The sequence below is a fragment of the Xiphias gladius genome, chromosome 8 (genome assembly GCF_016859285.1).
Source record: "Xiphias gladius isolate SHS-SW01 ecotype Sanya breed wild chromosome 8, ASM1685928v1, whole genome shotgun sequence".
Classification (NCBI taxonomy): domain Eukaryota; kingdom Metazoa; phylum Chordata; class Actinopteri; order Istiophoriformes; family Xiphiidae; genus Xiphias; species Xiphias gladius.
The window spans coordinates 24,761,519-24,789,411 of record NC_053407.1 but is presented as its reverse complement, the minus strand read 5'-3'; the positions used below and the strand labels follow the sequence as shown (position 1 = coordinate 24,789,411).

At 40.2% G+C, this 27,893-nt stretch overlaps 2 protein-coding genes across 4 annotated transcripts; one reads left to right on the top strand and one right to left on the bottom strand.

Moving 5' to 3' along the window:
• Nucleotides 1-20: 20 nt before the first annotated feature.
• sv2 (synaptic vesicle glycoprotein 2) lies at nucleotides 21-11,204 on the bottom strand. The gene is made up of 13 exons (XM_040133002.1): nucleotides 11,087-11,204; nucleotides 9,771-9,869; nucleotides 9,011-9,172; nucleotides 7,986-8,148; nucleotides 7,234-7,355; nucleotides 6,233-6,396; nucleotides 6,064-6,144; nucleotides 5,629-5,727; nucleotides 4,618-4,706; nucleotides 4,038-4,165; nucleotides 3,112-3,207; nucleotides 2,183-2,342; nucleotides 21-1,283 (listed from the first exon to the last, which is right to left on the bottom strand). Exons 1-13 carry the CDS (start codon nucleotides 11,178-11,180, stop codon nucleotides 1,100-1,102), a joined length of 1,641 nt encoding a protein of 546 aa, XP_039988936.1. The 5' UTR covers nucleotides 11,181-11,204; the 3' UTR covers nucleotides 21-1,099.
• A 32-nt stretch (nucleotides 11,205-11,236) lies between these two features.
• On the top strand, nucleotides 11,237-26,429 carry snx1a (sorting nexin 1a). 3 transcript variants are annotated; one of them, XM_040132998.1, is made up of 16 exons: nucleotides 11,237-11,350; nucleotides 11,656-11,791; nucleotides 15,120-16,053; nucleotides 17,545-17,681; nucleotides 17,982-18,057; nucleotides 18,378-18,421; nucleotides 18,690-18,831; nucleotides 18,935-19,013; nucleotides 19,132-19,207; nucleotides 19,546-19,659; nucleotides 20,384-20,477; nucleotides 20,904-21,109; nucleotides 21,646-21,789; nucleotides 22,708-22,788; nucleotides 22,881-22,952; nucleotides 23,835-26,429. In XM_040132998.1, the coding sequence occupies exons 2-16, from the start codon at nucleotides 11,663-11,665 to the stop codon at nucleotides 23,883-23,885; spliced, it is 2,379 nt and encodes a 792-aa protein (XP_039988932.1). In that variant the 5' UTR covers nucleotides 11,237-11,350; nucleotides 11,656-11,662; the 3' UTR covers nucleotides 23,886-26,429. The 3 variants fall into 3 exon arrangements, with proteins under 3 accessions (XP_039988932.1, XP_039988934.1, XP_039988935.1); XM_040133000.1 differs by lacking the exon at nucleotides 11,237-11,350 and adding an exon at nucleotides 11,364-11,430; XM_040133001.1 differs by lacking the exons at nucleotides 11,237-11,350; nucleotides 11,656-11,791 and adding an exon at nucleotides 11,886-11,972.
• The last annotated feature ends 1,464 nt before the right edge of the window (nucleotides 26,430-27,893 follow it).

Here is a 27,893-nt window from a genome sequence, read left to right as displayed (position 1 = left end):
GACAGCAAAACAGACTCTGCTGAGATGAAAGAAGTAGTGTCTATTCATTCATGTATTTATTTTTAAAGTGCTTCAGTAGTCGCAAAGTAATGTGAAACCTTCCCTGAAAACAGAGACATCTGCAAGATCACCGGTGGGAAAATGAGCTTATCTCTCAGGCGGATACAAAGATTTGGTCGTTTGTACCTGAAGAAGTCGGGAAATGAGCAATCTTTGGTTCACTAGTGTGATTCCAGTTTGTGGAGGACATGACAGATTTGGCGCAGACTGACACTTTTCAATGAATGCACGACTCAAAATCTACTGTACGTATGGATGGATGCTTTGGAGTTTAAAAAAGCACACTTATGGGAGTCCTTTCAGTTTGTTTTTAGACTGAGAGATTGCAAGCTCAAAGTTGCAGGCGTGTGTTTATACATTCCAGGTCAGTGAGCCTGAAAAACAAAAGGCCTTTACAAAGTAAAACAGGAAAGATGTGGAACGCGCAGTGTTTTCTGCAGATATTTTTTGAGACACGTTTTTTAACTAATAGCAAACCTAGAACTCTTGAGTAACCAAATAAATAAACAAACACAACATTAAAGCCTGAAACATCCTTCGAGAGCCTTCTCTGTCAAGGTGACAAATACACTCCTTTTCATAAATGAGGCCGACGACAGCCTTGAAGCTCAAACTGCTTTTTTGACTTCGAAGACAAGACTTAGAAGTTTAGAGACTGAAAAACTTTTTAAAGGCGTCCTTGAAGGTTCATAGCTTGTTTGATAAGGACTTGAATTCTCACGAGCTCACACTATATACTGTAGTACAATTGCATTTCTTCTTCTCCTCACTCACTTTTCCTGAATAATATTTCTTGGAAGGTGGAGAGGGCCTGCTGTCCTTTTGATATTTTTTTCTTTTTGCTGGAATTTTAAATGAGGCACCACAAAAGGCACAGAGAGATGACAGAAGGCAAAGGATTCAAACATCCTCTGTTGGCAGAAACAGGAGCTGTGTGCGATCAGAGAACTTCAAAAGGCAGAAATCCTCCTGTCTCCTTCTTTTAAAGGACACGAAGAGGGTGTTTGCTGATAATTTAGTGATCTAAAATTACTCGCGATCAGGTGAGCTCGGTCTGCCGGGTCTGTGGGAGCAGAAGAGCCACCAGTCCTCCGGTCATCAGCAGAGCGGAGACCAGCAGGACCGGTACGGCGCAGTTCGTGTCCACCAACTTTCCGAAGACTACGTTGCCCGTGATCGCTGCCACTCGGCCCACGCCGGTGAAGAAACCAAGAGCAGAGGACCTAAAAGCGAGAAAGACACGGTTAATGAGGACATGTGAGCATCTGTGTTTTATTTACCTACTTTAATATGTGCATAACCTCAACTTAAAAAGTTCCTCTGACAAAACTAAATCCTTGTATTGCACGACTGTAAAAATTAAAGACATTTAACTTGTCGCCGCCTCCTTTATGTTTGTCCCAGTGCTGTCTGTATAGCAGAAACTGCTTATTCTGAAAAGAGGAAAATGTTATGTTATCTTTGCTAAAAAAAAAAAAAAAAGAAAAAAGAAAAAAAGGCAAGTAAATAAAGCAGCATAGATCATAGGCGCAAACGTTAAAAAATGCCAATAAAACCCTTCCAGTAGTACAGTGGAAGTATCAAAACCGCGTCTGAGACCTTGAGAACATTTAACTGGATTTCTCCAATGTAACCTGTAGCAATGCTTCCCAATCTTTTTGGCTTGGATTTCTGGAGGCCCGAAGAAAAACAGCAAAAATCTCAGCCCTTAGATTTATCGTGAGACCCACTGGCAGGTCTCTTGGCGGCTAAATAAAACCCCAGAAAAAAAATGATATCCAAATTTGAAAATAAAAGCCTTTTAAGTGAAAAACAGAAAAAAAAATAAAAACTAAAAAGATGCCATGTGGGGTTTTCTCTTAAAGTTGTGTTTACATTCACAGTTACTCACCAAAACCCTTTGTCTGAAATCTCGAGGTCTAAATTACATGTTAAATGCAGCGTGCTTCCGCGTAACACGTTTGCAAAGACGATTTTTCGTTTGAAGTTTGAAACCCGCATTTTTTTAAAATCCCTGTTCACGAGCTCGCAGTCTTCTTCGTGGTCAAAAGCTGCACGGGGTACCCTTAAGCCGCTTCTATGGACCCTGTTGAACTTGAGATATAGTTTTAAGACGAGGTACCGTAGCTGCGTCGGGTAGAGCTCCGTTCCCACCACGTCCAGGGCGTTCCAGGCGATCACGGACACGCCGCTGAAGACACAGGAAAGGAGCAGACTCTGGTCTCTGGTCTGGACCACGTAGATGAGGAAGACACTCAGACTGGACACCACCAGGCTGCAGGCTGGAGACAAAGCAGAGACGACAAGAGATTTAAGATCAGACGTCGGGTGCGAGGGTTCATGGCGTGGTAACCGTGTCTAAGATGCCATTCTGACGTATGGGATTGAGGCATTTATTGATTAAGCAGAGAGTGTCTACCCAGCTGTGGGTGGCTGCTGGAGTTGTTGATCAATACAACTGACCAAAGTGATTGATTGTTCAAGCACTGAGATTTTCCCCCTTTAAAAACCTACAGCCTGCCTGCGCCCTATTTAGGAACAAACTTTCCCAACTTGCCACTGCTAAAAATGATCATTCTCAATGAAGTTAAAATAATAGTAAAATAGTAAAGTAAAGACAAAAAAAAAAAAAAGTATTTAGCTTTTTTTTTTTTTTAACGTAACTACTCACTGGAAATTTATGTTGGACGTCCACTCTGATCAGTCACCTTTCTAAAATGAGGTCGGCGCTGATGTTCGCCCACAGATTATTTATTTCTCTTTTTAATCCCAGGCGCGGCGGTAACTGTCTTAATTCTAGGCTGACAAAATCTAGACGGGGAAAGTGAAGAAGACACACTCCGCCCTAGCCCAACAGTACAACTGAGGTTTCGTTTCGGAAAAGTATTCACCTACCGTTAAAGATGAAGTGTGCTGAGAGAAGTCAATGATCTATCTATCACTGACCCTTGGGAGAGTGGATGCAAAACTTCATTTCAGACAGCCGCTGCATCTCAACACATCCCCCAAATTGAGCTATGACACATAGCATTTTACGAACAACAGACTCACACAGCAGCGCCTTTCCTCCGGTGCTGTCCATCACCAGGATGGTGAAGATGTTGCCGGGCAGGTTTGATGCAGCGACGACGAAGCCCTCCACGTACACTGTCGGGTGAGGAACAGACACAGGGAGGAAAGTGGGGATGAAATAAAGAGACGCCCACCAACCGATATTCTAACCCCTCTTATACAAGTACAGTACGAGTGGTAACATTTCATTTATGTGTCAGTAGTTTTCCTGAAAATAACTAATTTGGTACTAATTATAGAGAAATGTGCAGTGTAAATCCAAATAAATATACATTCCTCATTCATTTTTTTTTATTACCATTTACTATCAGGGTAGGTTGGTCTCTAGGTTACGCTACCAATTAACTGGAGCTGCACAAACTGACCGCTGCCCCTATTTGCCCTGTAATCAGAATGAAATGATATAGTTCTTTCCAGGAAACGTCTTGAAAATTACAAAGGGAATTACACGCTCATAAAATAAAGCATTACCCAGGCAGGTCATAGCACGTATGTAGACAACACATTCAAACTTAAGGGCAGTTCAGAGTCTCTAAGTCACCTGTGTGAGGGATCATGGTTTTGTTTTGTCCCCTGTTATCACTTTTTGCACTTGGTGCTCCACTGCACAGTGTATTTGAAGATTATATTATATACTTTCACACTATTTCAGCTAATATTACTCTATGAGGAGCAATTTTACAAGATGACAGGGTAAATAAAATGTGTAGTCAGCTGCAGGTAAAGATAATTTAACAATTATTTATTTTAATCTCATTCTCAGCCTTGACCTTGTTTTCTGGTTTATTTCCCACGGATGAGCTCTGAATGTAAAGCTTCGCGTTCAGTTCTGTGCTCACCGGCCGGAAGAAGAGAGCGGGCGGCAGTAAACTCAGCATAAATTCTTCGTTATCCCGGAAACACACCTGCTGTCTTGACCGGGTAGCAGCTCTGGTTGCGAAGCGGCGACGGGAGGGACACGTTGGCGCAGGGCGAGCCGCCGTCCTCAACTCTCGCAAACAGCTCCGGGAACCACATCCACAGCCCGTAGTAACTGCAGACACACCCATTAAAAGGAGATTTAAGGATAAAGTAGTTTGTTTTTTAATGTAATATCATACCTGGCTTTATCTAAGTCCCACACTGGGGCTGACTCACTGCTGTCTCCCAAACAGCAGTGAGTCAGCATGTTCAGAAAATGAAACTGGAGTCACTGGTATTAGACTTTCTGGTAACTGGTCACTATCCTTTGGTATGACGCCTCACGGACAGGTTGGTAAAGACTAACATCTTTTTGAGCAGGCTTTTGCAGTTACGCAACATGATTTCTGGCTGACGACAATAAAATGTTTCCATCAGTTCTCTCTCTCTCTCTCCCTCTAAAGCTGCAGAGCTGCTGGCGGTAGTTTTGTCACATTAGCAGAGTTCAAACACGCGTCGCGACAACAGAGGTACGGAGGAGGACCCCAGTATTTTGAATGTGGACGGACGGACGGGATTTCTCACCTGAAGGAGATGCAGTAGAAGATGATGAGCAGAGTGATGCTCCTGGATTTGAGTGAACCCCTAAACATCTGTTTCATGGGCTCCAAGCCCTGCAGGTTAAACCAAAGAGAGGATTTCAAATGACCCCGTTGAATCAAAAGGAAATAATTAATCAACACTCAACAATGAAAGGCTGTTGTTATAAAAAGGAATAACCCTTTTTAAAAAAAAAAAAAAAAAAAAAAAGCCCCAGAAGCACAGTGGCAGTTGGCCGCTGGTTTGTGGTACTCGGATTGAATGCAAACTTGTTTGGGAATATGCACCACTGAAGTACAACAAACACTGAAGTACCATGACTGAGTCTTACAGTGGCTCCCGCTTCTTTACCTAATCCTGAGGCCTGGTTTTATCCGTCAAAATCCAGTTAAATACATTTTATATTTCGGTTGATATTATGTTCACAGTGTGCGTGTTTATAGATACATTTTAGATAATCAAATGATCAGAAACTAAATTTGGGACGGCGGTTGTGGGAGCAGGATAGGATATATTTAGTTAATTTCTGCCCCGCAGCCCCCCGGTGGGTTTATCTGGGCCCGATTACCGCCTTTTCTGATTTGCTGCTATTCTTGACGTTAAATTGATCGAGGAAATCGTCAGAAGATAAACTGATGATAAAACATAACCGGGTTCATCGGGCAACCGGGTTTACTCGCAGCCCTGAACCCGAACCCAGGTAATTTTACAGCACAGACAAACTACACACTCTGCACAGGGAGGAGGAGGAGCGGGATGTTAATGGGGCCCAGTCCTCAAGTTCTGGCCATGGGGCCCCACAGCCTGTTGATCTGCTTCAGGTACCACGAAGAAACACAGGGTAACACATTGGTCAAAACGATGCTCCGAGTGACATCAGGAGGGGGAAAAAAAATGTGCTTTTACTCTCCTCTGCAGTTGCTGTTTGACTCCGGCAACCTCTAAATCATCTCTCTGGATGTCCAGTCATGGCTTTGTCTGAGTGCGTGACATTACCTTCTTTAAAACGCTGGCGAGTCGCTCTCTACATGAACCCCAAGTTCCGTACTCCTCCAGTTCCCCTCTTTGCCTGGAGCTCGTACACAAACCAAATTCCTGCCAAAAAAGGATTGGATTAGAACAAGAGTAGAGTCATTACACTTACGGCAGTACTGTAAGTCCTGTATGTATTACTGAAGCCATAAAGGACGTGTTTAGAGAACCTTTTGATTCCACCTTTTGTTCTGCTTTTGTAAATTCATTAATCTATTGTGTCTTTGCCTTTCATATGTTTTTGTGGTTGGCTTGTGTTATACACCTCTACTGATTTATCTCTGTATCATCACCACTTCACTTCTTTGCTTAATCATCGTCTAATTAAGATGAAAACCAGTTAAATCTGTACACCAAGCAAAGACGACAAATCCATCCAGGCATACAGGAAGTTCATACCGGAAAAGCCTTTCCCCTTCCCTTCATGTTCAGCTCAAACATCAATCTGAAAACGTGGATCGCCTCCTTCTCCCGACCAGCCTGGCAAAGACAGGGTAAAAATATCAAAGACAGGTCAGGGCAAAAAGCATCCTGCCGACGCAAGCACTCGAGTACCGCATTGGAATACCTCCATGAGGAACTTGGGGCTTTCAGGCATGAGCAGCCCGAAGAGGAGGGCTGAGGTGAGGCTGGGAACGGAACAGAGCACCACAAATAGTCTCCAGCTCTGGAAGTCCAGTTTTCCCAGAGAAAAACGTGCCCAGGTCCTGGGAATCACCAGCCAGGCCAGACCTGCAGCCAAAAAACACACACAGTCCCTCACTGCTCAACGCAGGCTGCTATTGATTTTTCCATTTCAGAATTCTGTCATTTTTGTCTTATTTTGATAGTGCCTGACAAGGAACTTACTTCTTTCACTCGAAAGTTTAATAGTCTAAATCTTTGTTTGAATTTTTTAGGGCCAGGACTCATTGATTAAACGTAGTAGAGATCCAGCTCTGGGATTTCTGCCACCATTTCTAGATCTATTTGTAGGGACAGATAATAAAAAGATCAACCTGATGTAAATAACATAAATAATGTATTCTACTATATGATGTTGGGTCTGCCCCCTCTCTCCTTTCTTCCCGTCTTTATCTCTACCTTCTCTATCAAATAAAAGCAAAATGCCCAAATAGGGGAAAAAAGAAAAGTGAAAAATGTCTCAAAGTTTTATTTTTAGGGTGTTTTTTTGCTTTTCAAACATGAAATCTACAACATCTAAGCTGTGACAGACGCATGGGAAACAGTATGTTGTTGTTAAAATGCTAACAAAATAATGGTTGTTGTTTTTAAACTTTTTAAACTGTTATTCAATCAATTTAACATATAATAAGAAGACTTACAAACTAACTATAACTATAATAATAATAATAATAATAAAAAATGAATAAAGGAAAACTTGGAGAGAATTTCTGTTTGTCTAAACAAGATAATGTGCTAAATAATACACACTAAACACTCTTAGCATGTGACTGAGGTTTTTCCACAATATCAGTGGCGGCAGCACTTACAACTCACAACTTTTATGGTATGTTGTATCCCGCAACACACACTGACACTGTTTTAGGAATTTATGTTGACTCCCACCTGCAGCCAGGATGTTTCCTGCCATCCAGAAGGTGGCAAGGGCGCTGATCATTGCCCCTCTCCTCAGTCGGGGCATAAACTCGGAGAAGTAGGAGAAGATAACAGGGATCGACCCGCCGACCCTACAGGGGGGGAGGAAATCAACATTTATCCTCGAACTTTTATCCTTGAATTCTAGTCGGTTTTGCCAAAACTTGATTCATTTTGGAGGCATATCCTGGCCTTTTCATTTACCTTTTAGTCAATTGATTTAGTCTCAGAAAATTAATCAGTAGCAATTTCTATAATCAATTAATTTTTTCAATAATTTTTCAAGCAAAAAAAAAAAAAACCCCAATATTGTCTGGTTTCAGCTCCTTAATTGTGAGGATTTGCTGCTTTTCTTTGTCATGTATGAACAGAAGACGAATGTGTTTTGAGTTTTGGAGCGTTGGTCGGATAAAAGTCTGAGTCTGGCAAATTTTCTCTATGTTCTGGCATTTTATAGACAAAACGATTAATTGAGAAAATGATCACCAAATTCATCGATGAAAATGGTTTTTAGTTGCAGCCCTAATTTACCCAAAGTAATTTAAACCACTTCTGTGATTCTTTTTTCCAAAATGTCTTTCAGTGAAGCATTAAAATGACCCGTTGGTTGCAGGATGGTCTTTCTAACCACTAAAGTAGACTTGATTGAGTGTGTGGCTGTTAGTTAATGATTACCACGAGAATAATAAATGTAAAACAAAAAAAGCCAATCATGTGCTCACCCGATGCCGCTGATGAACCGCAGCAGCAAGAAGAGCCAGAACCACGGAGCCACGCTGGCCAGAGCTCCAAACACCCCGTTTACTGTCAGGGACACAACCAAGACTCTGCGACGCCCCCTCTGGTCGGCCAAGTACCCCCACATATAGCCACCCACCATCATTCCTAGAAAACAGGAATTAAGAATATGAGTATGACAAGACAGTAATATACTGATTTGTTTGTCAAATAAGTTGATATCTGTCATTTCATTCAAACTAAATTCACATTTCATGGACACTTTATTTTCCTTTTAACATTTTAGTTCTTGAACTTACACTTGTACTTACACTTTTAACTAACTTAAGATTCACAATAGTAGCTATTAAAATTTGGGATTTTTCCTTCCTTTTATTTTTGAATACTCTGTCTGTTCAGTTTAGTTTTATTTGCTTTACACTGTGCATTTGTTAGTTTCAGTCTTTTAGGATTTTAGTTTGGTTATTGATTCCAGTTCTAGCTTTATCATTTTTGGTACAGTTTCTAATCATAAAGGTTAATAAATGTCACAAGATGCTTAAAACAGCAAGTCTGCCTGTATTTGCAACAAGTATTATGTAATACAAATAATTATAAATCATAAATTATTCCTGAAGTCTGCTAACATTAATACTGAAAATATATTTTTTAACTTGCTTGGACCAGGAAAAACAAACTATATTTTCATTTTCCTTTTGTTTGTTAATTTTACAAGTGGACTGGATAGTTAAAGTTCAGACTTTGAAAACATTTTAAAACCTAGTTTTTAATCTTTGTGTGTCCAACTGCCCCTTGTACCTAGTATCCAAGTTTTTCATCAGTTTTTAATGCCATTAAGACAACTTTGTTTACATTTACTTTGACGGATACAAGATTTTGAAGAAGTATGAGAACGATGCCACTGCCCACTGGAGACATGTTGTTGTCCCGGGTTTTCTGTTACTGCCTTCGCAGGTGTCCCGTGCCAGCTCAGGTACGCTAACTGGTTTATTAAATGACTGTGATTCACCCAGGAAAATGCTGGCTGTCAGCAGGCCCATGTCTGAAGAGCTCAGCAGCAGATCACAGCGCGCCGTTGGCAGGAGAAAAGACACACAGAGAATCTCCACAGCGTCGCTGGCGTTGGCCCAGCCACAAACCACCAACAGTAGCCAGTGAAACAAACCAAAACCTGTGAGCAGAAGCAGGACAAAGAGGAAATAAACACAGAGAGAAGTTAGCTATCACAGGATCCTCTGGTTTTTTGTTGGCCTATTTTGCATACAGTCAACAGCCATGTAGTCCAGCTGCCCTGCCCATTATGATAACCTGACACCTCACTATTACACACCAAAGTTGCAAGTAACATTGAACTGCATTTATACTGCTGAACAAATATGTCAGGATGTATAAGTTTAAATATACAGTTCAATCTAATGTGGCAGAAACTGGGGTGAAAAGATTATTATGAATATGCTGTATTCTCATTGCTCACTACTGGGTCATATCCTGGTATTTCTATAAATCTTATTTTTCATAGACTATTAAAAAAAGCTTATGGACAATGTCTTTTTCAGCTGAAAAAAAAAAACAAAACATTTTGAGTTCTACAGGCCCACGCAATGAATGCTCCTGCTCCTCCAGTTTACAGTGAGATATTTAAATCCTCAACACCAAGAACACAGTGCGTTGACTTATCACAAATATGTTTAACCTCACATCTGACGTTACTTATCATGACAAAACATACGGGCAAAAGTAACTACCGCACAATCGAAAGGGTAGATTACCTGCTTCCTCCACTGCTTCCTCATATGTTAACCTTCTGTTTGCACTCCCCCCGGCTTCACGTTTGATGTTTGACGCGCTCCTGTCAAAAATGATTTCACCTGTGGAGCAGCAAAACGTACACGCAAACAGGTCAGGTGAAATGTAAGCTCAAGATAGAGGAGGTATTAAAGACATAGCAGTGGCTTTAGACCTTTACTTTGTTGGTGCAAAAATCAAGGCCACAAACTTAGCATAAATGAAATGATAGCTTCCCTCCACAGCTCCTCTCATGCAGAAGAAACTGTCATTACAGATAACAGGTGTGGTTTTTAGGATATTTAAAATTAGGTTAAAGATTTTCAATGATACACATGCGGGGCTCCCAGGTTCACTGTGTGTGTGTGTGTGTGTGTGCGCCTGTTGCTTTTTGCTGATATCATTACTTGCAAATTTGTTTGAGAAACTGTGCCACTAACCTTGTGGCCTTGTCCTCTTAGAGAGTCCCTGTGTCTAAATCTAGTCCTAAAACATTGATAATTTTAGTTTAGATTGTGTTCACATGGTGCATATTCCTAAATAATGTTGTTTTACACCAAATTACCATAAACTAATCACCGCACATACAACCCGGAGCAAGGGAACGCGGGGACCTGTATTCGTATCTTGCACTGCACCCAAGCTGCACCGTACTTTTCATTCTGCTGTTTGGGAACAAACAATTATTTTCATTATCGATCAATCTGCTGATTGTTTTCTTGATTGATCAATTGTGTCTTGGCTGACCAGGACCCACAAAAAAACCCCCAAAGGCAGCCCGTTTGGTATCATGTGCAACAAAGACAAGTGTCAAATTCTCACATCTGAGAAGGTGGAACCATCAAATCTTCGGCATTTTTTGCGTAAGAAATTACTACAACGATTATTCGATTATGAAAATAGTCGCAGATTAATTTTCCTGTCGATCTACTAATCGATTAATCCATTAAGTTGCAGCTGTGTTGCAGTGACATCAAATATAAACACTCAAGTGAGGTACGAGTTCCTCAAGATTGTGTTCACTTAAAATACTTGAGTAAATATACTTCGTTACTCTCCAGCAGCGATAACTTGCAGGGCAAGGCCAGTACTTGTACTCGTGATTCGTTATCTACATTTTGCTGAAGACACTTTCATACTTTCACTGAAGCAGGATTTTAAGTGCAGTGCTTTCACTTGTAACAGAGTATGTTCACATCAACGTATTGGTAGTTTTACCCAAGCAAAGCGTCCGAGTACTTCTCCCGGCACCGCTTAAAGCACAGTCAATGCTGAAGTGATGGAGCGGCACTGAGTTTACCTTCGTCTGAGTCCAGCTCGCTTGGCAGGTGATCTCCGGCGAGAAGAAGCGGCCGCAACGCCTCCGCATCTCCGGTTCGCATGTGACGAGACATCTCCCAAAGTCGGATGTCTCTAATATGGGCACCGAGCTGTGTGCGGATTAGCTAACTTCAGCTGCACCCCTGTCCTGGTCCATATTTACGGCTTCAGTCCCATGACTGCCCAGCTAGCTAACATCGACCGAAGCTAACCTGACAAGAAGACGGAGGAGGAGGATCAGGAAGTAAGTAGACAGCGGCGCGTTTGCACGTCCCGAGCCTCCGGTTTGCAGTCTGTTCTCGTTTTTCCTCGACCGATCTCGAGGTGAACTACTACTTCAGTGTGTAGCGGCAGTGCTTCGGCCCTTAGTGCTTAGGTCGGTCGGTCGGTCGGTCTGCCTGCCTGCCTGCGCGGGTGTGTGTGTGTGTGTGTGTGTGTGAGTGAGTGAGTGAGTGAGTGTGTGTGTGTGTGTGTGTGTGTGTGTGTGTGTGTGTGAGAGAGAGATTGGCGAGCGGTTGACGTTACCTCCCCTTGTGTTTGATAAAAAAGATTGAAGATGGCGACCAGCTCGGAGCGAAGTCCTCCTCCGTTCCCCGACTCCGAGGACCAAGATGTGCTGGACTCCGAAGAAGTCGGAGGCCGAGACAGCGACGAAGACGACGGGGACGACCCCTTCATGAGCGCAGTAAGCCTGAATGTTGATTTCACGGTAGCTAACTAGCCTCTGATTTGGCTAACTGACATTAACTGCCAAGGTACTTAGCTAACGTCAGCGAAGAAAGCTAATGAGGCACTTTCAGCAAGTTTGGGTTTAGTTGTGGGAGGTTTCCACCAACATTTTTGCTATTCTTACCGCACAGAAAACAGTAAGTAAATAATGTTCGCATATACAACTGTCATGTCAGATAATGCTACACTCAAAGTATTCACTGCAGCTTAAATTATCTAAGCATTTCGGAGGTTTTGATGCAGAGAGTCTGCAGCTTTAAAAAAAAAAACAGCTGCAATGTGAAGTACTGTCTGGCTGTGATTTCACCAGGTCGATTAGCAAACCATATAACTAGCTAGAGCTGAAACAATTGGTCGATTAATCTTTTAGTCGACGGACAGAAAATGAATTGGCAATGAGTTTGATAATTGGAGACTCGTTTTTGTCATTTTATAGGCGGAAACGTCCAATATCCTTCTCAGATGTGGTGATTTGAAGCTTTTATTTGTCATGCATGATAGTAAACCGGACATCTCTAATTTTTGAGGGTTGGTCAGCAAAATCAAGACGTTTAAAGATGTCACTTTGGCCTGTGGGAAATATTTACGGGCATTTTTCACTATTTTCTGGCTTTTTGTAGGCAAAACAATCGACCGGAAAAAAAATAATCAAAAAAATGAAAATAGTTGTTGGTTGCAGTCCTTGTCATTTTTCAGGCAAAAATAGTGTAACTGAGCCAAATATTCTCTATATATCATGGTAAACTAAATACTTTTAAGGATTTGGACTTTTGCTCGCACAAAAAGAGACATTTGAAGACGTCGCATCCAGCTCTGCGAGGTTGTGATGGGCATTTTGGACAGTTTTTTGAGTATTCATAGACTAAATGATTAATCGAAAAAATAATCATCAGATTAATTGGGAAAATTCAGATATCCTCGTTTTTAATTTGTATAACATGCTCACGGTGTGTATGTGAAAGTGAGAGTGAGTCTGTGTGAGAGTGAGAGTGATGTATTAATGTCTGTCATTTTTGGTACGTGTTTTTTCTTGTTTGCCTAGTTTGCTTAGTGCTGTGCCGTCACTGTGTGGAAGTTTTTAACTGTGACCTTCCATGGGATTGCAGATGAAAATTTGCCTCAGGCTAACCCTGGTACAATGCATCAAAATTGATGTTAAATATTGTACATGGTCCTAAATACATCGACTAATGTCTAATAGAGCTGTAAATCATTTGCAGCTCTATTAGACAAAGCTCACAAATGTGAGTGTTTGTGCTCTTCATAGTTTGACATTGCTGTAAGCTTAATGTTTTGGGGTTTTAGACTGTTGGTTAAAAAAAATAAGACGTTTGACGATGTCGCCTTGGACTCCAGGGTGTTGCGATGGGTGTCTGTCACCATTGTCTAATCGATTAATCAAGAAAACAACTGGCAGATTAATCGATAATAAAAAATAATCCTTGTTCGCAGCCCTACTCTTTAATGTAGTTTTATATTTGGTTAGTGACATGTGGATGTTGTCTGTGCAGAACATTTTGGTCATTTCTAAAACCAAAAATTTGAAGTCCTCAGCATTTGGGTGTGCAGACATATAGGCCATGCATATAGTAGGTAAAGCAAGCAGAAGTCAGATCTTAACAATCTTCAGGAATTATGGTTTGTGTGGTTTGTTTGTAAAAGCTGACATCAGGGTAGTGATTCTGTTATTTCATGTTCCGTTGTTTCATGTTTATCAGAGGGTTAAAATTCAGACTCTTTTTGAATGAGGATTAAAAGCTGGCTCAGGCAGCCTCCTGTCATGTGAGTCAGCTGTGATCACATGGTCAGAACCCGGATGTTTTCCCACAGTCAAAGTTCAGAGGAGAGATTGGAAAGTTGCTGTCTTTGATATTTTTTTTTTTTTTTGAGAGCTGGACTCACTGCTGCATGGAAAACATTAGTCAGCAGTTGTGGATGTTACATTTAACAGAGCCTGTAGATGAAGTAATGTTTGGAAGTGGACCAGCAGTGGTTGTTAGCGGATTCAGAGTGGCCTTTCATATTAAAAAGCCATGTTAATCACCTCATTATAGTTCACTCTGGCCTCTAATTGTACATTTTACCATTTGATTAGACTTTTTTTCACAGATGCACTGTGTTAAGAATCTGTTCACTTAGTTTCACTCAACATCATGACTGGCAAGTGCACACAAAACCTATGATAAGACGTTAACAGTTTAGTAGGTGTGACCAACGGAATGTTTTCTTCTGTTAGGGTGGACTACAAAACACACACACAATACAGTCCAACAGCCCCACATACTACAGCCTGTAAGAAGACTATAAAGTTGAGTAAACCTATCTCCAAAAAGTTTCAACAAAAACTGAACATTACAACCTGTAGGAAAGTAGGATTTTTTTTGCAGCACTAGACTGCATTAAACTGCATTAGACTTCTTTGCGAGCATTCATCCAATGAAGCTGTTTCTGAAACATGATAAAATGTTTCTGCAAGTCATTGCTTTTCTTCAGTTTCAAGCTACTTACTTTTTGATTTTTAAAGTGTAGTGCACACTAGTCACACAGCGTGTTTGTTGAAGCCTGTTTTATTCCCCTAAAATCCATTAATATTTCCTGATACCTGTCCTTAAGCCATTAAAACCCCCTTTAATCATAGTGCGGCAAACTGTGATCATGGTTGATGAGTTTGTGGAAGTTGTGTTTTTAGCGATATTATAGTGAAAATAAAGTAAAGTAAAGTAAAAATAAATGAAGACCATGCAACCCAATACCAGAGACTTGGAGTATGATGCAGAAACAGTTTAGAAAAGTTTTATGGACAATTTATTCTAGCTGACTTTTACGGTATGAGGAAATGTTATTAACTTTAGAAGATCAGATCCTCATGATATAAAGAGAGTACAACGCTTTCTGTCAGGCTTTGGGAGTGAGTAATTGATTAAAAATTAAAAGAAGTGTTTTGGTTGATTGACTAATCCTTTAATTGCTGACTTAAGCAGTTTTGATCATCAGTTAATCATGTTAGTCATTTACAAGTCAAAATGCCACACATTCAATGGTTCCAGTTTCTCAACAGAAACTGTTGAGAAACTGTTTAACAGGATTGAAAGTTGAATATGTTCTAGTTTGTCGGACAAAACAAGACATTGGAGACATCACTTTGGCCTCAAGGAAATCTTTTTTTTGTTTTTTTTGTTCTTGATGATTAAAGATTAATCCAAAAAAAAAATTGACAGATAATTGTTGGTTGCAGCACTGTTCAAGCACTCTAAACCTTTTTCCCCTTTTCACCTGTTCTCCAGAGCAACCCTCCACTGACTGAAACGGACACCAAACTGCCACCTGCCAGTCAACCCAGTGATGTTTTAATGAAGCCTCCCACTGACATCATGAACGATCCCTTAATTGAGCCCATCAGCAGCCAAACAGAAAACAAGCCAGCAAGTGAAGTTGCCAGTGAACCCTCAGATGATTTCGTTGACCTAACAAACAACGTAGCCGAAGCTGCTGCTGACAAAGTCGCAGCTGCAGCAAAAGACACAACTGAAATCTCTTTAGATGAACCCTCAGATGATTTTGTTGATATATTGGGAAGTGAAACTGAGGCACTGCAAGAGGAAGTGGCGGTAGCGGATGTTACTGCTGAAGCAGTAACGGATAAAAGTGAAGTGACAGGCAGTGTTACAGATCCGCCTGCCGATGCAAAACAGGAAGCACAAGACACTTCCACTGCTCCAATTATCGACTTCAGTGGTGATTCATCAGCCAGTAACACCCAACAGCCACCTGGCTTTAACAAAATTGTTGACCCTCTGGTTGACCTCCTTGGTGATGCTCCACCCGCTGCAGATCCCAAAAAACCCAGCATGGCAACAGTCGACCTGTTCAAGGATGAGGGAAGTGACTTGTTTGCAGAACCATGGCAGACTAAATCCGCCAAGCTGCCACAGAAGAGCCTCTTTGGCGAACCCGATGAGGACCTGCTTGGTGATCTGCTGGGTGCCACCTCAAAGAAAACCATCAATAAAGAGCAGAAGGACAAACCTGTCACAACCAAAGCTGCTGCTGGTGATGGTTTTAGCATAGCTGGGCCTCTGCAAGAGAGTAATCCTGCAGAACCTGCTGATATCTTCACTGAAGAGGCAATCACCACAGCACCCAGCATCAGCAACGCCAGCACCGTCAACTCCAAGACCAATGGAGTCCACTCTGAAGAGGAGACGGATATCTTTGCTGGTGGGTCTACTACTTTTATTCTTTGGTTACATTATCAGGATTTAGTGTTCTACGAGAAGGATTAGTGATAGAGGGAATGCTCCCATATAAAATGTGAGACCAGTCAATGGGTCCCTGGGCACAGACTCTTTGTAGTGATTTTGTGTCTTCGTAGCCATGTGTGCACAACAGATATCTGCACTGGCCTTGGATAAAAATGTTGGGTCAGTCTACTTTCGGTATTTTGTTTTGTTCAAGAAGAGAGGTATGCACACTCAACAAAACTCTTCAACAGGTGCATGATCAAACAGGAAATATGAAGGCAGAAAATACAGGAAACAAACTGCTGATTCTACAACTTTTTTCTGCCTCAATATGGGAATTTTTAGTTGGTACAGATTCTGTTCTTATATTTACAAATAAAAAAACAGATGGTCATACTGAGGCATTTCTTTAAAATGCTTTTTCTTTTCCTCCCAGTGTGTTTATTGGTGTATGTTTGCAATTATTAGATAGTGGATAGTAGGGTGCTGACAGGAAATGAGAGGAGACAGACAGGGCATGACATGAAATAAAAGAGCTACGGTTGGACTTGAACCGGTGACACTGTGATTTATTTTATGGTTAACGTCTTAAACCCATAGTCCAATATGACGCCCCTTTAGTGTCTTTAAAAAAACGAGAAGTTACAACAGAAACATTGTCACATTTATTGTGCCGGACTGGAATTATATATGTTTGTTCCCCCTCACGGCAAAAATCCAATATTTGCAGGATGTCAAATCACTGAAACCCTGTCCAAGAAATGTGGCCCTTGTGACTGTTAACAAACACTGTGCCACATAAAATTGAGCTGTATTAGCCCGGGAGAAAGCAAAGAAGAGAAACTCTAAGTATTTAGAGTCCATGTCTGAAAGAACCTGCATAGTGATTTGTGTCTTGTCAAGGTGAAAAGCTTTATTATCACACGCAGAGATACAAGTAGGATTTTACTGTAAAGTTTTTAATACATACCTCCAAGACAGGTTGCGAAATCCCGCACACTGTCAACACACACTTTATTAAAGAAACTGAAATCTTGTGTTTACCGTGTGTTGGAGTTCACCAATTAGCCATTTATCATAATCATACTGCTGTTGGTTTGAACTCTGGCTCCTTCTGTCCGCATGTCAAAGTGCCCTTGCGAAAGCTACTAATTGTGTAAAATATTTTAATTTAAAGATTGAAAAATTAGTGGTGATTGGAAAAATCAAGATGTGTAATGACATGCGCTCTCCGTAGGTATTTTGTTTCTTTGTCCAATAACGAAGTAAGTGCAACTGTTCAACTTCAAAAATGACACATTGACAGCAAATTTGAATACATGCTGTCAATAAATACATAAAGGTAGATTCATAACAGAGCAAAGACTGTCGAGGATGTCAAATAAATAAAGGACATCTCTCTGCACATTTCCATTCAGTATGGGATGACCCACATCTGGTTTCTTTACTTTCTTTTCCTCTCTAACAGAAGCCACAGTGGAGCTTTCTCTTGACAGTCCGCGGAACGAAAGAAAGAAGGAGGTAACTGCCAAACCGTCTGCGCCCGCCCCCTCCCCGTCAGCTGCTGCCAGCCTGGCCAAGCCACAGTCTGCTGCCCTTGAGGAGGTACATAGATATCTGATCCCAGAGTGAAATTCCCAGTGTGACTTTAACAAAGTAAAGACTTAAAACTGTTGGAGTTCAACTATTTGCTATTTCTGCACACCCCTTTATTCATGTTAAGGTTCCCTGAAATGTCAGAATTCAGAGAAATTGGAAATATAAGGGAGGTTTAAGCAACTTTTTGACCAGTTAAAATTCCACTGGAACAAACAAGTCCCACCTCCTTCAAGAAACAGTTCCAGTTTTTACAAAAATCCAAATTTTGCTGTAATTGCTACTGGAAATGTTCACTTTCTGTTTCAGTTGGAAGAAGAGGAAGAAGAGGAGCAGGAAGACAAATTTGACATTTTTGTCTCTGTCAAAGACCCTGAAAAAATAGGTGAGGGCTATTATTTTTATCCCGTTTTCAATAAGTAATGTGTCTGGGTTTTCTTTAATTCATTACAATGAGGATTCAAATTGGTTTGTGCGCTGTAAACATCAAGCAAGCAAAGGTTATTCTGAGATGCTTGAGTCTTTTTTTTACGATTTTATGATTTCAAAATTCAAGAAATGAGACCAGTGATTAAAGTACCATAAATAAAACCCACAAGCAGCTTGCCTTGAGTAATATTCTATAAATATTTATATCAAATAGTGTGCTTATTTTGCACCAACTCAATTAATGTCTTCCATGTTTTTTTTTGTTTTTTTTTTCAGGGGACGGGATGAACGCTTACATGGCCTATAAAGTATCCACACAGGTAAAAACTCTTGTCAGTGTCACACCGAGAAGGATGGAAGGTTTCCATCTTTAGTCCAGAGGAAGTTAATACAGATACTCATCAGATGTGTGGTAACGGTGTGAAAAGAGAAGAAATACTGGTCGGTGTATTAAAATGCCCATGTACTGCCCTTGAAGGGCAAAAATAGATTGTCAGAATTTTAGAGTAGTTCTTCACCAGACTTAAGCTTGTTAGGTACAAATACTATAATACAAGGGTTTTAATTGAAGAAAATTGTCTCTTTCAGACCACACTGCCCATGTTCCGCAGCAAAACGTTTACAGTGAGACGACGCTTCAGCGACTTCCTCGGCCTCTATGAGAAGCTTTCTGAAAAACATGGACCAAATGGATTCATCGTGCCCCCACCACCTGAGAAGAGCATCCTGGGTAGACTGACTGGCTAAACGTTTCCTTTCCTCGCATTTTCTCTTCAGCTGTAAGAGTGAATCTTATCTCCATCAGCTATGAAAATGGATGTTCTCTTGCGCAGGTATGACAAAGGTGAAGGTGGGAAAGGAAGATTCCTCATCTGCAGACTTTGTTGAGAGAAGAAGAGGTGCTTTGGAGAGGTAAGAGAAACGAATCCTTGGCCACAAAAATCTAAACAAAAGTAAAAGTTTCATCATGTTGCGATGCTCATACAAGCAGGAAAGTGAGTTTTCTTCTCACAATTTTCCCATCTGACAGGTATCTGCAGAGGGTGGTAAATCACCCATCGCTTCTCCAAGATCCCGATGTCAGAGAGTTCCTGGAGAGAGAAGACGTAAGCTGAAATTGATTTTGAAGAGCCTCATGGCTTTGTAGCTTTTTACAGGAAAAACATTTTAGTTTTTTGCCCTAATCACTTTGAAATACCCTGGTCTCTAAGACCGTGAAACTTGGCACGCAACTAATGAAATTATCTTTTTGGCAAAGACTTGGAGGAGGGATGTATTATTCCCCTGCCGTTTTATTTATTCTTGATTCTTTTGGATACCTGATGTTTTAGTATGTAAGTGCAGTCTTGGCTGTGTTACAGCTGCAGTGTGTGTGTGTGTGTGTGTGTGTGTGTGTGTGTGTGTGTGTGTGTGTGTGTGTGTGTGTGTGTGTGTGTGTCTTCAGTTGCCCAGAGCAGTGAGCACCCAGGCCCTGAGCGGCGCCGGCTTCCTGAAAATGATTAACAAAGCAACAGATGCTGTCAGTAAAATGACCATCAAGATGAATGAGTCAGATGTGGTGAGTTCAGCTGCAAACACACACTCCTGCTGTTCACAACGGATGCCGTTTCTGAGAAACCCTCACGTAGCAGGTCATTCTTCTAATGAAGAAATGTGTGTGGTTCCAGACAAAAGCAGAACATTCCACTCACTTTTAAGGAGTGGCTCGACAAAACGGAGCTGTTAACTTTTTCCTGATGTATCTGAATTTATTCTGCAGAGAATTTGCACAGAGCCAAAAAATGTTTTCATTTGTTTTGGTTTTTTTTTTGTTATGGCACAGTATTTGTGATCTGCTTAAATGACGGGATCGACCGGCAAACACATTGTTTTGTAAACTGACCCGTGTGCACTCGCTATGGTGAAAGCTAATATTTTGCCAATCTGTATACTTAGGAGGTAGCGCATAGTTGTCTAAATATGAAAGATGAGGCAACCAGTCATGCCAATCCAAAAACCTCATACATGCAAACACTGAGCTTATTCAGATATTCAAGTAAATATCAATCAACCGCATAAATGCAGAAGAACAGAAGTGCAAAAAAATCATTTGCTCAAATGGTGAATCAGGGTTCTTGTATTTTTAAATGTACACTATCTTGTATGCAAGCCTTCACTGGCATACAAGATAGTGTTATACTGATAAAGACAGTTCAGAACTTGTAACACGGAATAACAGTGGGATTTTCAACATGTAGGGGCCTTGATGTTGGAGTTGTACTGACTAGTATGTTTTGCTGCAGTGGTTTGAGGAGAAGCTGCAGGAGGTGGAGTCCGCAGACCAGCAGTTCAGGAAGCTCCATGCTCTGGTCGAATCCCTGGTCGTCCACAGGAAAGGTTCGTTGTCTCTGGCCGGTAACAGATGCTCTATCACCAAGCATCCAATCCTGATTATCGGTCGATCAGATTAGTGATACTGATACAGATTTTTTTTAATAAGCCACCGTGTGAAAAATGTGATTATATCAACTTGGAAATTATTTTGATAGCATTAAGTTTTTGAATGCAGAAAAATGAGAAAATGTGTGGTGGGAATTGGCTTCTGCCACAGTGTTAAAATCCTACACAGTGAGGCTTTAATCCTTGTGGTTTATAAGAATTACAATACAAATCTTGACTTGTGGGCCCCATAGTCATATTCAGTGCTATTTTTCCTTAAACCCAAGCTCACAAGAGATCATCTCTAATCTATTTCCCATGTATTTGCTGCCACACGGTAATTGGTGGAATATGCTTGACGTTTGGGTGGCTCTTCCCCTCTAGAGCTGTCGTTGAACACGGCGAGCTTTGCCAAGAGTACGGCCATGCTGGGCAGTGCAGAGGACAACACGGCTCTGTCCCGAGCGCTCTCCCAGCTGGCAGAGGTGGAGGATAAGATGGAGCAGTTACACCAGGAACAGGCTGCAAACGACACCTTCAGCTTTGCCGAACTCATCGCAGATTTCATCCGCCTGCTTGGAGCCGTGAGGGTACTGCGAAAATTTTCTATAGAACTAATCAAAGGTTATCCTGCATAGTGAAGTATTCATTTCTCTTTAAGCACTGAGGTCCAGTCTGCCATTTTAATTCAGTGCACGTAATTGTGTTGAATCCTTGTCAAGAAAATCCTTGCCAGAAAATTTTACTTTGAGAAGCACTTTCAGGGTCAAGATGAAATGCCACTAAAGTGATAAATTTAAGTGAAGAACAAAAGCAGACAAGCATGGGGAAATTGATTGATTGACTTAAAATGCGGTACAAAGGGATGCAGTATGGGAATGTCATAGTGCTTAAATGTTGGCCATGTCCCCTATGCAGCCTTTTCACTTACCACGTCTCTCAAAATATATTTGAAAGCTAAATAAATCAAATAAACTTGGATTATATTCGACATAAGCAACATTTCTGTTGACAGCAAATAAAGGCTTGACATTTATCTTGAAAGCGGTTCAGGATAGGCTACAGGGCTAAAGTAAATAGCCTAATGTAAACATGAAATGATCCTCTGTGTGTTTGCGACCTGCAGGGGTCGTTTGATCACCGGATGAAGGCGTGGCAGCGTTGGCAGGATGCTCAGGCCATGCTGCAGAAGAAGAGGGAGACCGAGGCCAAGCTGCTGTGGGCCAACAAGCCGGACAAACTGCAGCTGGCCAAAGAGGAGATCGCCGAGGTACAACACAGGCCAAAATCAACACAGTGAAAATAACTCCGATGAGGCTGGGATGCCTGGCTGGTCTGGAGTTTGATGTGGTCTTTTTCAAGACTGGGGACAATGTTTCAGTAATGAAAGAGCCACTTCAAAGGGCTTCGCTTGTTCCTGTAATCACAGATATTATTAGAAACGGGTGGCACGATGAAACGGATGAGTTAAATGTGCTTTTTTTTTTTTTTTTCCCTATAAACTTTAAACACAACAAAGCAAATACACTCTTCTGTAATTTACTTTTAACTAGAGGTACTGAACATCAGTGTGCCAGATATGTAGGATCTTTACTGAAAAATATCTCTTTAACCAAACATGGGCATTTTACTTGCAAGAGCAGTGATTGTTTTTTTTTTTTTTTAATAATTCTCATACTTTTCTTCCCTTTGTCCCACTCACATCAGGTCAGTTAAAAAAAACTGAAAAGTCAAGATTTGATTTGATCCTGTCGTAAACAACACAAGTGTCCAAATATTCACAAGACAAGGGGGAAAAAAACCCCAAAGATTCATTCTAACATGGGACGTGGATGTTGGAAGACAAAAATAAATATTTAGACTTTCAAACGTAAAAATAAGAAGATACTAAAAAATATGAAATGTTAATTCATATTGAATCAAAACAGAGTGAGAGATTCATTACGTCATTTTGACTTTTAATTTAAAATTCTCCAAATTCAGAAAAACTGTAATAGATGTTCTGAACATTTTTACTTACCATCATAATGTTGACTCAGCAAGCAAGTTTTGACTCATCGTCAGTATTAATATTTTTATAATTTCTAACTTTAATAATTTACTGTCTTTTGTTTTAAAATTGATATTCTGGTGCAAAGTGTCTTACATATAATGGGACTTGAAACTTTTCCTCTCTTCTTGTAAACAGTGGGAGGCCAAAGTGACGCAGTATGAGAGAGACTTTGAAAGAGTTTCTGCTACTGTTCGCAAGGAAGTCGTTCGCTTCGAGGTACCAATGTTTTATCCTTTTTCTATTCCCTGGATGACACTGGTTGAAAATGTTTGACGTTACTGATAAACACTTTTTTTTTTTCCCTACAGAGAGAAAAGGCCAAGAATTTCAAAATACAGATAATCAAGTACTTGGAGTCTGTGCTTCAGTCTCAGCAACAAGTGAGTGATTCTCAAACAGGAATACTTTATATTTCGATAATCAAATATTCTTCGTGCCAGACCAATCAGTGTACATTTCTAAATAGTTTTGATACTGAGAGGTTTTTTTTTTTTTTAACCAGCTGTGGCAGTTTGTTTTGACTCCATCATGTCACAAAATCATATTTTATTTCTATTTACAGGATTTGGAATTGAATTGGTTATACGTGTTTTTACATTTAAGCAATTTAACTGATGATCTTCTATCCATAAATACTTCAAAAGTGTGAATTCTACATGATTTTCTAAATGCAAAGGGGAAGATGGAAAAAGTACAGAGGCGTAGTGACCCACAATATTCCTTGGAAACATAGAGGGATGATTTTTAAGTGGAATATTTTAGGATGTAAAACATGGGCTAAGGAGCAAGGTATGAATGATTTTTTTTTTTTTTTTTTTTTTTACATGATGATGGGAAAGAGAGAGACTAGGGCGGCAAGTAACGATTATTCACATTATTTATTGATACTTTTTTATTAAAACATTTAATGAAGCAGTACACACAAAAATAAGGAAAAATGCTCCTTTTCAAGTTTCACGAGCCCAAAGTAACGTCTTCAAATAGCTTGTTTTGTCCAACCAGCAGTCTAAAACCCATAAATGTTCGATTTTCAATGATGTAAAACAAAGAAAAGCCCGAAATGTGTGAGAAAATGAATCTGATAGATGTTTGGAATTTTAACTTATCAAAATTGTTAATTAATTTTCTGTCTATTGAGAAAGTGATTCAGAACTGCAGAAAATTTGTTGTAAATCCGAAACATTAACCACTTCTTGCCTGTCAATTATGAAGGAACCTGACACTATTGACTTTTTTTTTTGTTTGTTTTTTTTCCCCTCTAGCTGATAAAGTATTGGGAGGCTTTCTTACCAGAAGCGAAAGCGATCGCCTAATCCTCGAGCACCAGCCTTTTGGATGACAAAACAGGCTGCCTTTTTCTTATACACTTTACCTCTTTTGCCTTTAAACCAAGGAAAATACGTGCATTGTAAAGGGAGATACAATCAAGCTGTTTTTTAATCACCTTTAACATAATAGCTCTGTATTCTATTGTATTAATAATTGTATATTTTCATTTAACCTTCCACAAATATTTTCTTATTAGATGAAAAGAGTTTGCCTATACAAAGATATGGACACACACAAAAAGAGAGATAGTGTAGATGAATGATTCCATTGATTTCCACAAGAGAAGGGAAATGAACCGAGTCCATTGTTCTCAGGATTTCCTCCCTCGTGTGATCAGGAGCTCCTTCACATCAGCAGTGGCTAATTGTTTACAGCGCGGCTTCTCTCTCATCAAATCTTTCTGGGGACCCAGATGAAGAAAGTGGCCAAGAGTCTCACTCTAATTTTTTTTTTTTTTTTTTTGTTTTTGGAAATGACTTAAAGGGATGAAATAACAGTTAAAAAAAAAAAAGAATTATGAGCACTTCCAACAGGTGGATAAAGTACTTAAGTACCAGCCATGTTTTCTTTTCTGTCAGATTTAAAATACTATTGATACTGAGGGGACGGGCTCCAGGGTATAGAGAGCAAACTGATTAGCAAGCTGCAGCCGTGGCCAAGAGTTGCATTGTATTTTGGGTGAAGCTTGCGGGTTTAATGTTTTGATTTGATTGGAATCATTGTGCAAACTTTACCCTCATAACACGTGTCTAAACATGTCTGTGCCTTTTTTTTTTTTTAAGTGTGAACGGTGTTTCGCCTCCCGACGCCAAGTTCAATCCGGTGTTGGGAGAAAGTTGTACACAGTTGTGGGCAGTGCAGAGGCTTGTTACATTAGTTACTTCCACAGCCATAATGATATAATGTTTTTTTAACATTTAAGTCCATTTACTGCAAACTTTTTTTTTTTTTTCTTTCTCTACATTCTTGCATATAATGTTGCAAGTTTTGTAATTGCTTTTTTTTTTTTTTTAAACTTTCTAGTCAGCCTTTGGATTCACTAACTGCAGATCAACCTGCAGAGACTTGAAACAAGTAATCCTCACCCTTAACATCCCGTCAGTCTGTTTTTGTCAAACCAGCATCATTGCTGTGGTAATGCTGTACAGTAAGTGTCAGTTGACACTTCTTACCAAGCGTTATCAAGCAATGATGACTAGCTGTGAGAAAAATACAATAAATGCAGACATGTTCTCACTGTATGGATTAGCCACTTCAAGCAAGTTTCAAGTCTCACCAAGCAGAGCGGTGTACTGTAGTGAAATGAAAGGAAACTAAGGCCTCAAACGTGGCAATTTTGTCCTGAAATACCAGGGCTGCAACTAAGAATATTTTCATTATCGATTCATCTGTTGATTATATTTTCGATTGCTTATTCAATAAACGCGAAATCTTGAACACCATACATACATACATACATAATATCCCGGAGCCCCAGATGACATCTAGAGATTGTATTATCAGTCCAAAACCCAAAGATATTTAATGGTACCCTGTGGAGCTTTTGACCAGTAATAGCACTATGGAGCAGTGTTTTTAAGTGTGGGTCGTCATGGTTTCACGCTCTTTCTCCTAACGGAAGCTGCCAACGCGGATCTAAAATAGTTTAGCTTCCTTTCAAAAATTGGCTCTGCAAATGTTTTATGTGCAAGGGAACGCATTCAGAATGTTTTAGACCACTAAGATACACTGTGTTTTCGGAGAGAAACTGTGAACGTAAACATAATTTAGCCTACAAAAAAAAAAAAAAAAAAAAATCCACTGGGTACCTTTAATTTACTGGGATTTATAAAAGAAAAAAGCAAATCTGCACATTTGAGAAAGTGCCACCAGTGAACGTTTGGTATTTTGTTTGATTTCTTTCTCAATGATCAGTTTAATTACCAAATTGTTCATAATTTCAGCACTGAACAGTACTCTCTGAATTCTATCAAATGGGAAAAAGGACATAAAAACACTGGAATAGTCCTTTTTTAAAAGCCAGTTTGACAGCACCAGAGCTGGACTGATGATGTTGACCTGTAGAAATGAGATTAACATGAAATGCTAAACGGACTGATGTCATAGTGAACCTAACGTTTCCCTGAAGCCTCAAATCTGCTGTTTTTGACAACTGAGTTTTAAAATCAAGCAGCAACTAACCCGCGTCACAGCTCTATGTGGCGGGGCCTGCCACCTTACGATTAAAGCTTTAACTTCACATTTGCACACACTTAATCTGAAACTGTGCAGCCGTGATGCTGCACTTCATCATTTGTTGTCATTTAGGCATCACTCAACTTGCAGACATTTCTTTGCACCGTTTTTTTTTTCCCAACATACATGCTTGTTTTCAACTGATGTTAGATTAGACAGCACACAATTAAAACTGGCTGTTACTGTGTCCTCATACTGTATGTCATCACTTGTCAATGTGCAGAGCAATGTCAGCAACATGCACTGTCATAGAAAAATCTTTTAAAACAAATCAATAAAAGTTGCACTGTTTACACTTGGAGATTTCATTGAGAACTTCAGACTTAAGTGTCTTATTTCTCCACTTCTCCTCTCACATTACCCACTTAAAATTATAAATTATTACCTAGAGCTGCAGTGTTTGGGTCTAAAACAAGCTTTTGAATGGGGGTGATAGATGTATAGTAAATTTTGCTGTTGAGGACAAAATGCAGTATTAAGAAACAACCACTCGATGTACCTTTTCTTGTGTTTTTTGAGAAGCAAATGCACTATTTGTTGCTATTTTCTTTTCCACCTGTGACTCAGGTTATCGGGTGTATAACTGGTCTGATGATGGCTGAACAGCTTCCCCTCGAGAATCCGAATCCGCGGCCCAATTGTCATGAATCAGTTGAGTCTGTGAGTGAATCCCAAGCAGCTCCTGGCAAGAACAGCCTACAGTGTACAATGATGTATAGTGTAAAAAGGTTCGATTAATCGATAATGGTACCATTTCTGAAAACCAAGAAACAGCTGTGTGTATGCGTATTACTGAAACCCAGTAGAGCTCAACACTCATTTTTCATAGAACTAAATTCCTCTTACTGTTTTGCAGTTCCTGAGAGGTTGATAAAGGTTATAAATAAACCCCATTAAGACCTAAACAAATGTAAAAGTACAATCAAACCCAACCCAAAAATATTATTGTCCAGTTCATAACAAATAAATCAGTATCTGCGTATGTTGGACAGTGACTAACAAAACTGCAGTGCAACAGACAAATGATATATTTAAGATCATGTATAAAGTGTCTCCATTGCATAGATTGTCCACCAGAGAGCACTGACCAGTTTATTTTTCAACTGTAAAGAGTCATCCTCAGTAAAATTCAAGAGATCCTTATTAAAAAAGTCTTTTCTTTTATGTCACACGTTCATGTAAATAAAGTGGATATCGGCTTAAAACAATCCAGTAGCCGTCATTCCAAGACATTTTAATCAGCCGACTCCATCTTCGACTGTAGGAAGAAAACTTTCTGGTTATCCTGAAGAACTAACAGAAAAGCTCATTTTAAATAGGCACAGATAATGCTGGCTTTTAGTTGCTGGTTTAAAGTTAGTATAGGCTGCAGAAACGCTGGATCACAATTCAACTCCATTTCATCCTCTGCGGGCGAACACCCACATCTTTCAGAGTTCTCGTCGCCAACCCCTGATGACATCGGTAGGGTTACGCCCCACCAGAGGATCTTCTACTACTTGTTTTCACAGGCCGAGTGGCACTGCCCCTAATTATTAATGCCCGATGTGTAAAATCAGCGAAGTTTCCTTTACAGAGCACTCTGGTGCTTCACAGACAGCTGCAGCGCCAGCTTTGCTTTACAATTTATTAAAAACTATTTACAGTATGATTATATGACGCCTTTTCTCACGCGCAGCCAGAAACCCGGTTAGCATACCTTGCCCCCCCCCTAAACTGAGATAATAAGCAGCAGCAGCAGCAGCGGACCTAGTCCA

Excerpts from the sequence above, each read along its gene's own strand:
- sv2 (XM_040133002.1), bottom strand. The coding sequence starts at position 11,180 with ATGTCTCGTCACATGCGAACCGGAGATGCGGAGGCGTTGCGGCCGCTT. Across the intron at positions 5,728-6,063 it reads GAAGGGGAAAGGCTTTTCCG|GAATTTGGTTTGTGTACGAG; the intron begins GTATGAACTTCC and ends CTTTTTTGGCAG. Across the intron at positions 1,284-2,182 it reads CTCTACCCGACGCAGCTACG|GTCCTCTGCTCTTGGTTTCT; the intron begins GTACCTCGTCTT and ends TCTCGCTTTTAG.
- snx1a (XM_040132998.1), top strand. The coding sequence starts at position 11,663 with ATGGCGACCAGCTCGGAGCGAAGTCCTCCTCCGTTCCCCGACTCCGAG. Across the intron at positions 19,014-19,131 it reads AGAAGAGGTGCTTTGGAGAG|GTATCTGCAGAGGGTGGTAA; the intron begins GTAAGAGAAACG and ends CCCATCTGACAG. Across the intron at positions 20,478-20,903 it reads CCTGGTCGTCCACAGGAAAG|AGCTGTCGTTGAACACGGCG; the intron begins GTTCGTTGTCTC and ends CTTCCCCTCTAG.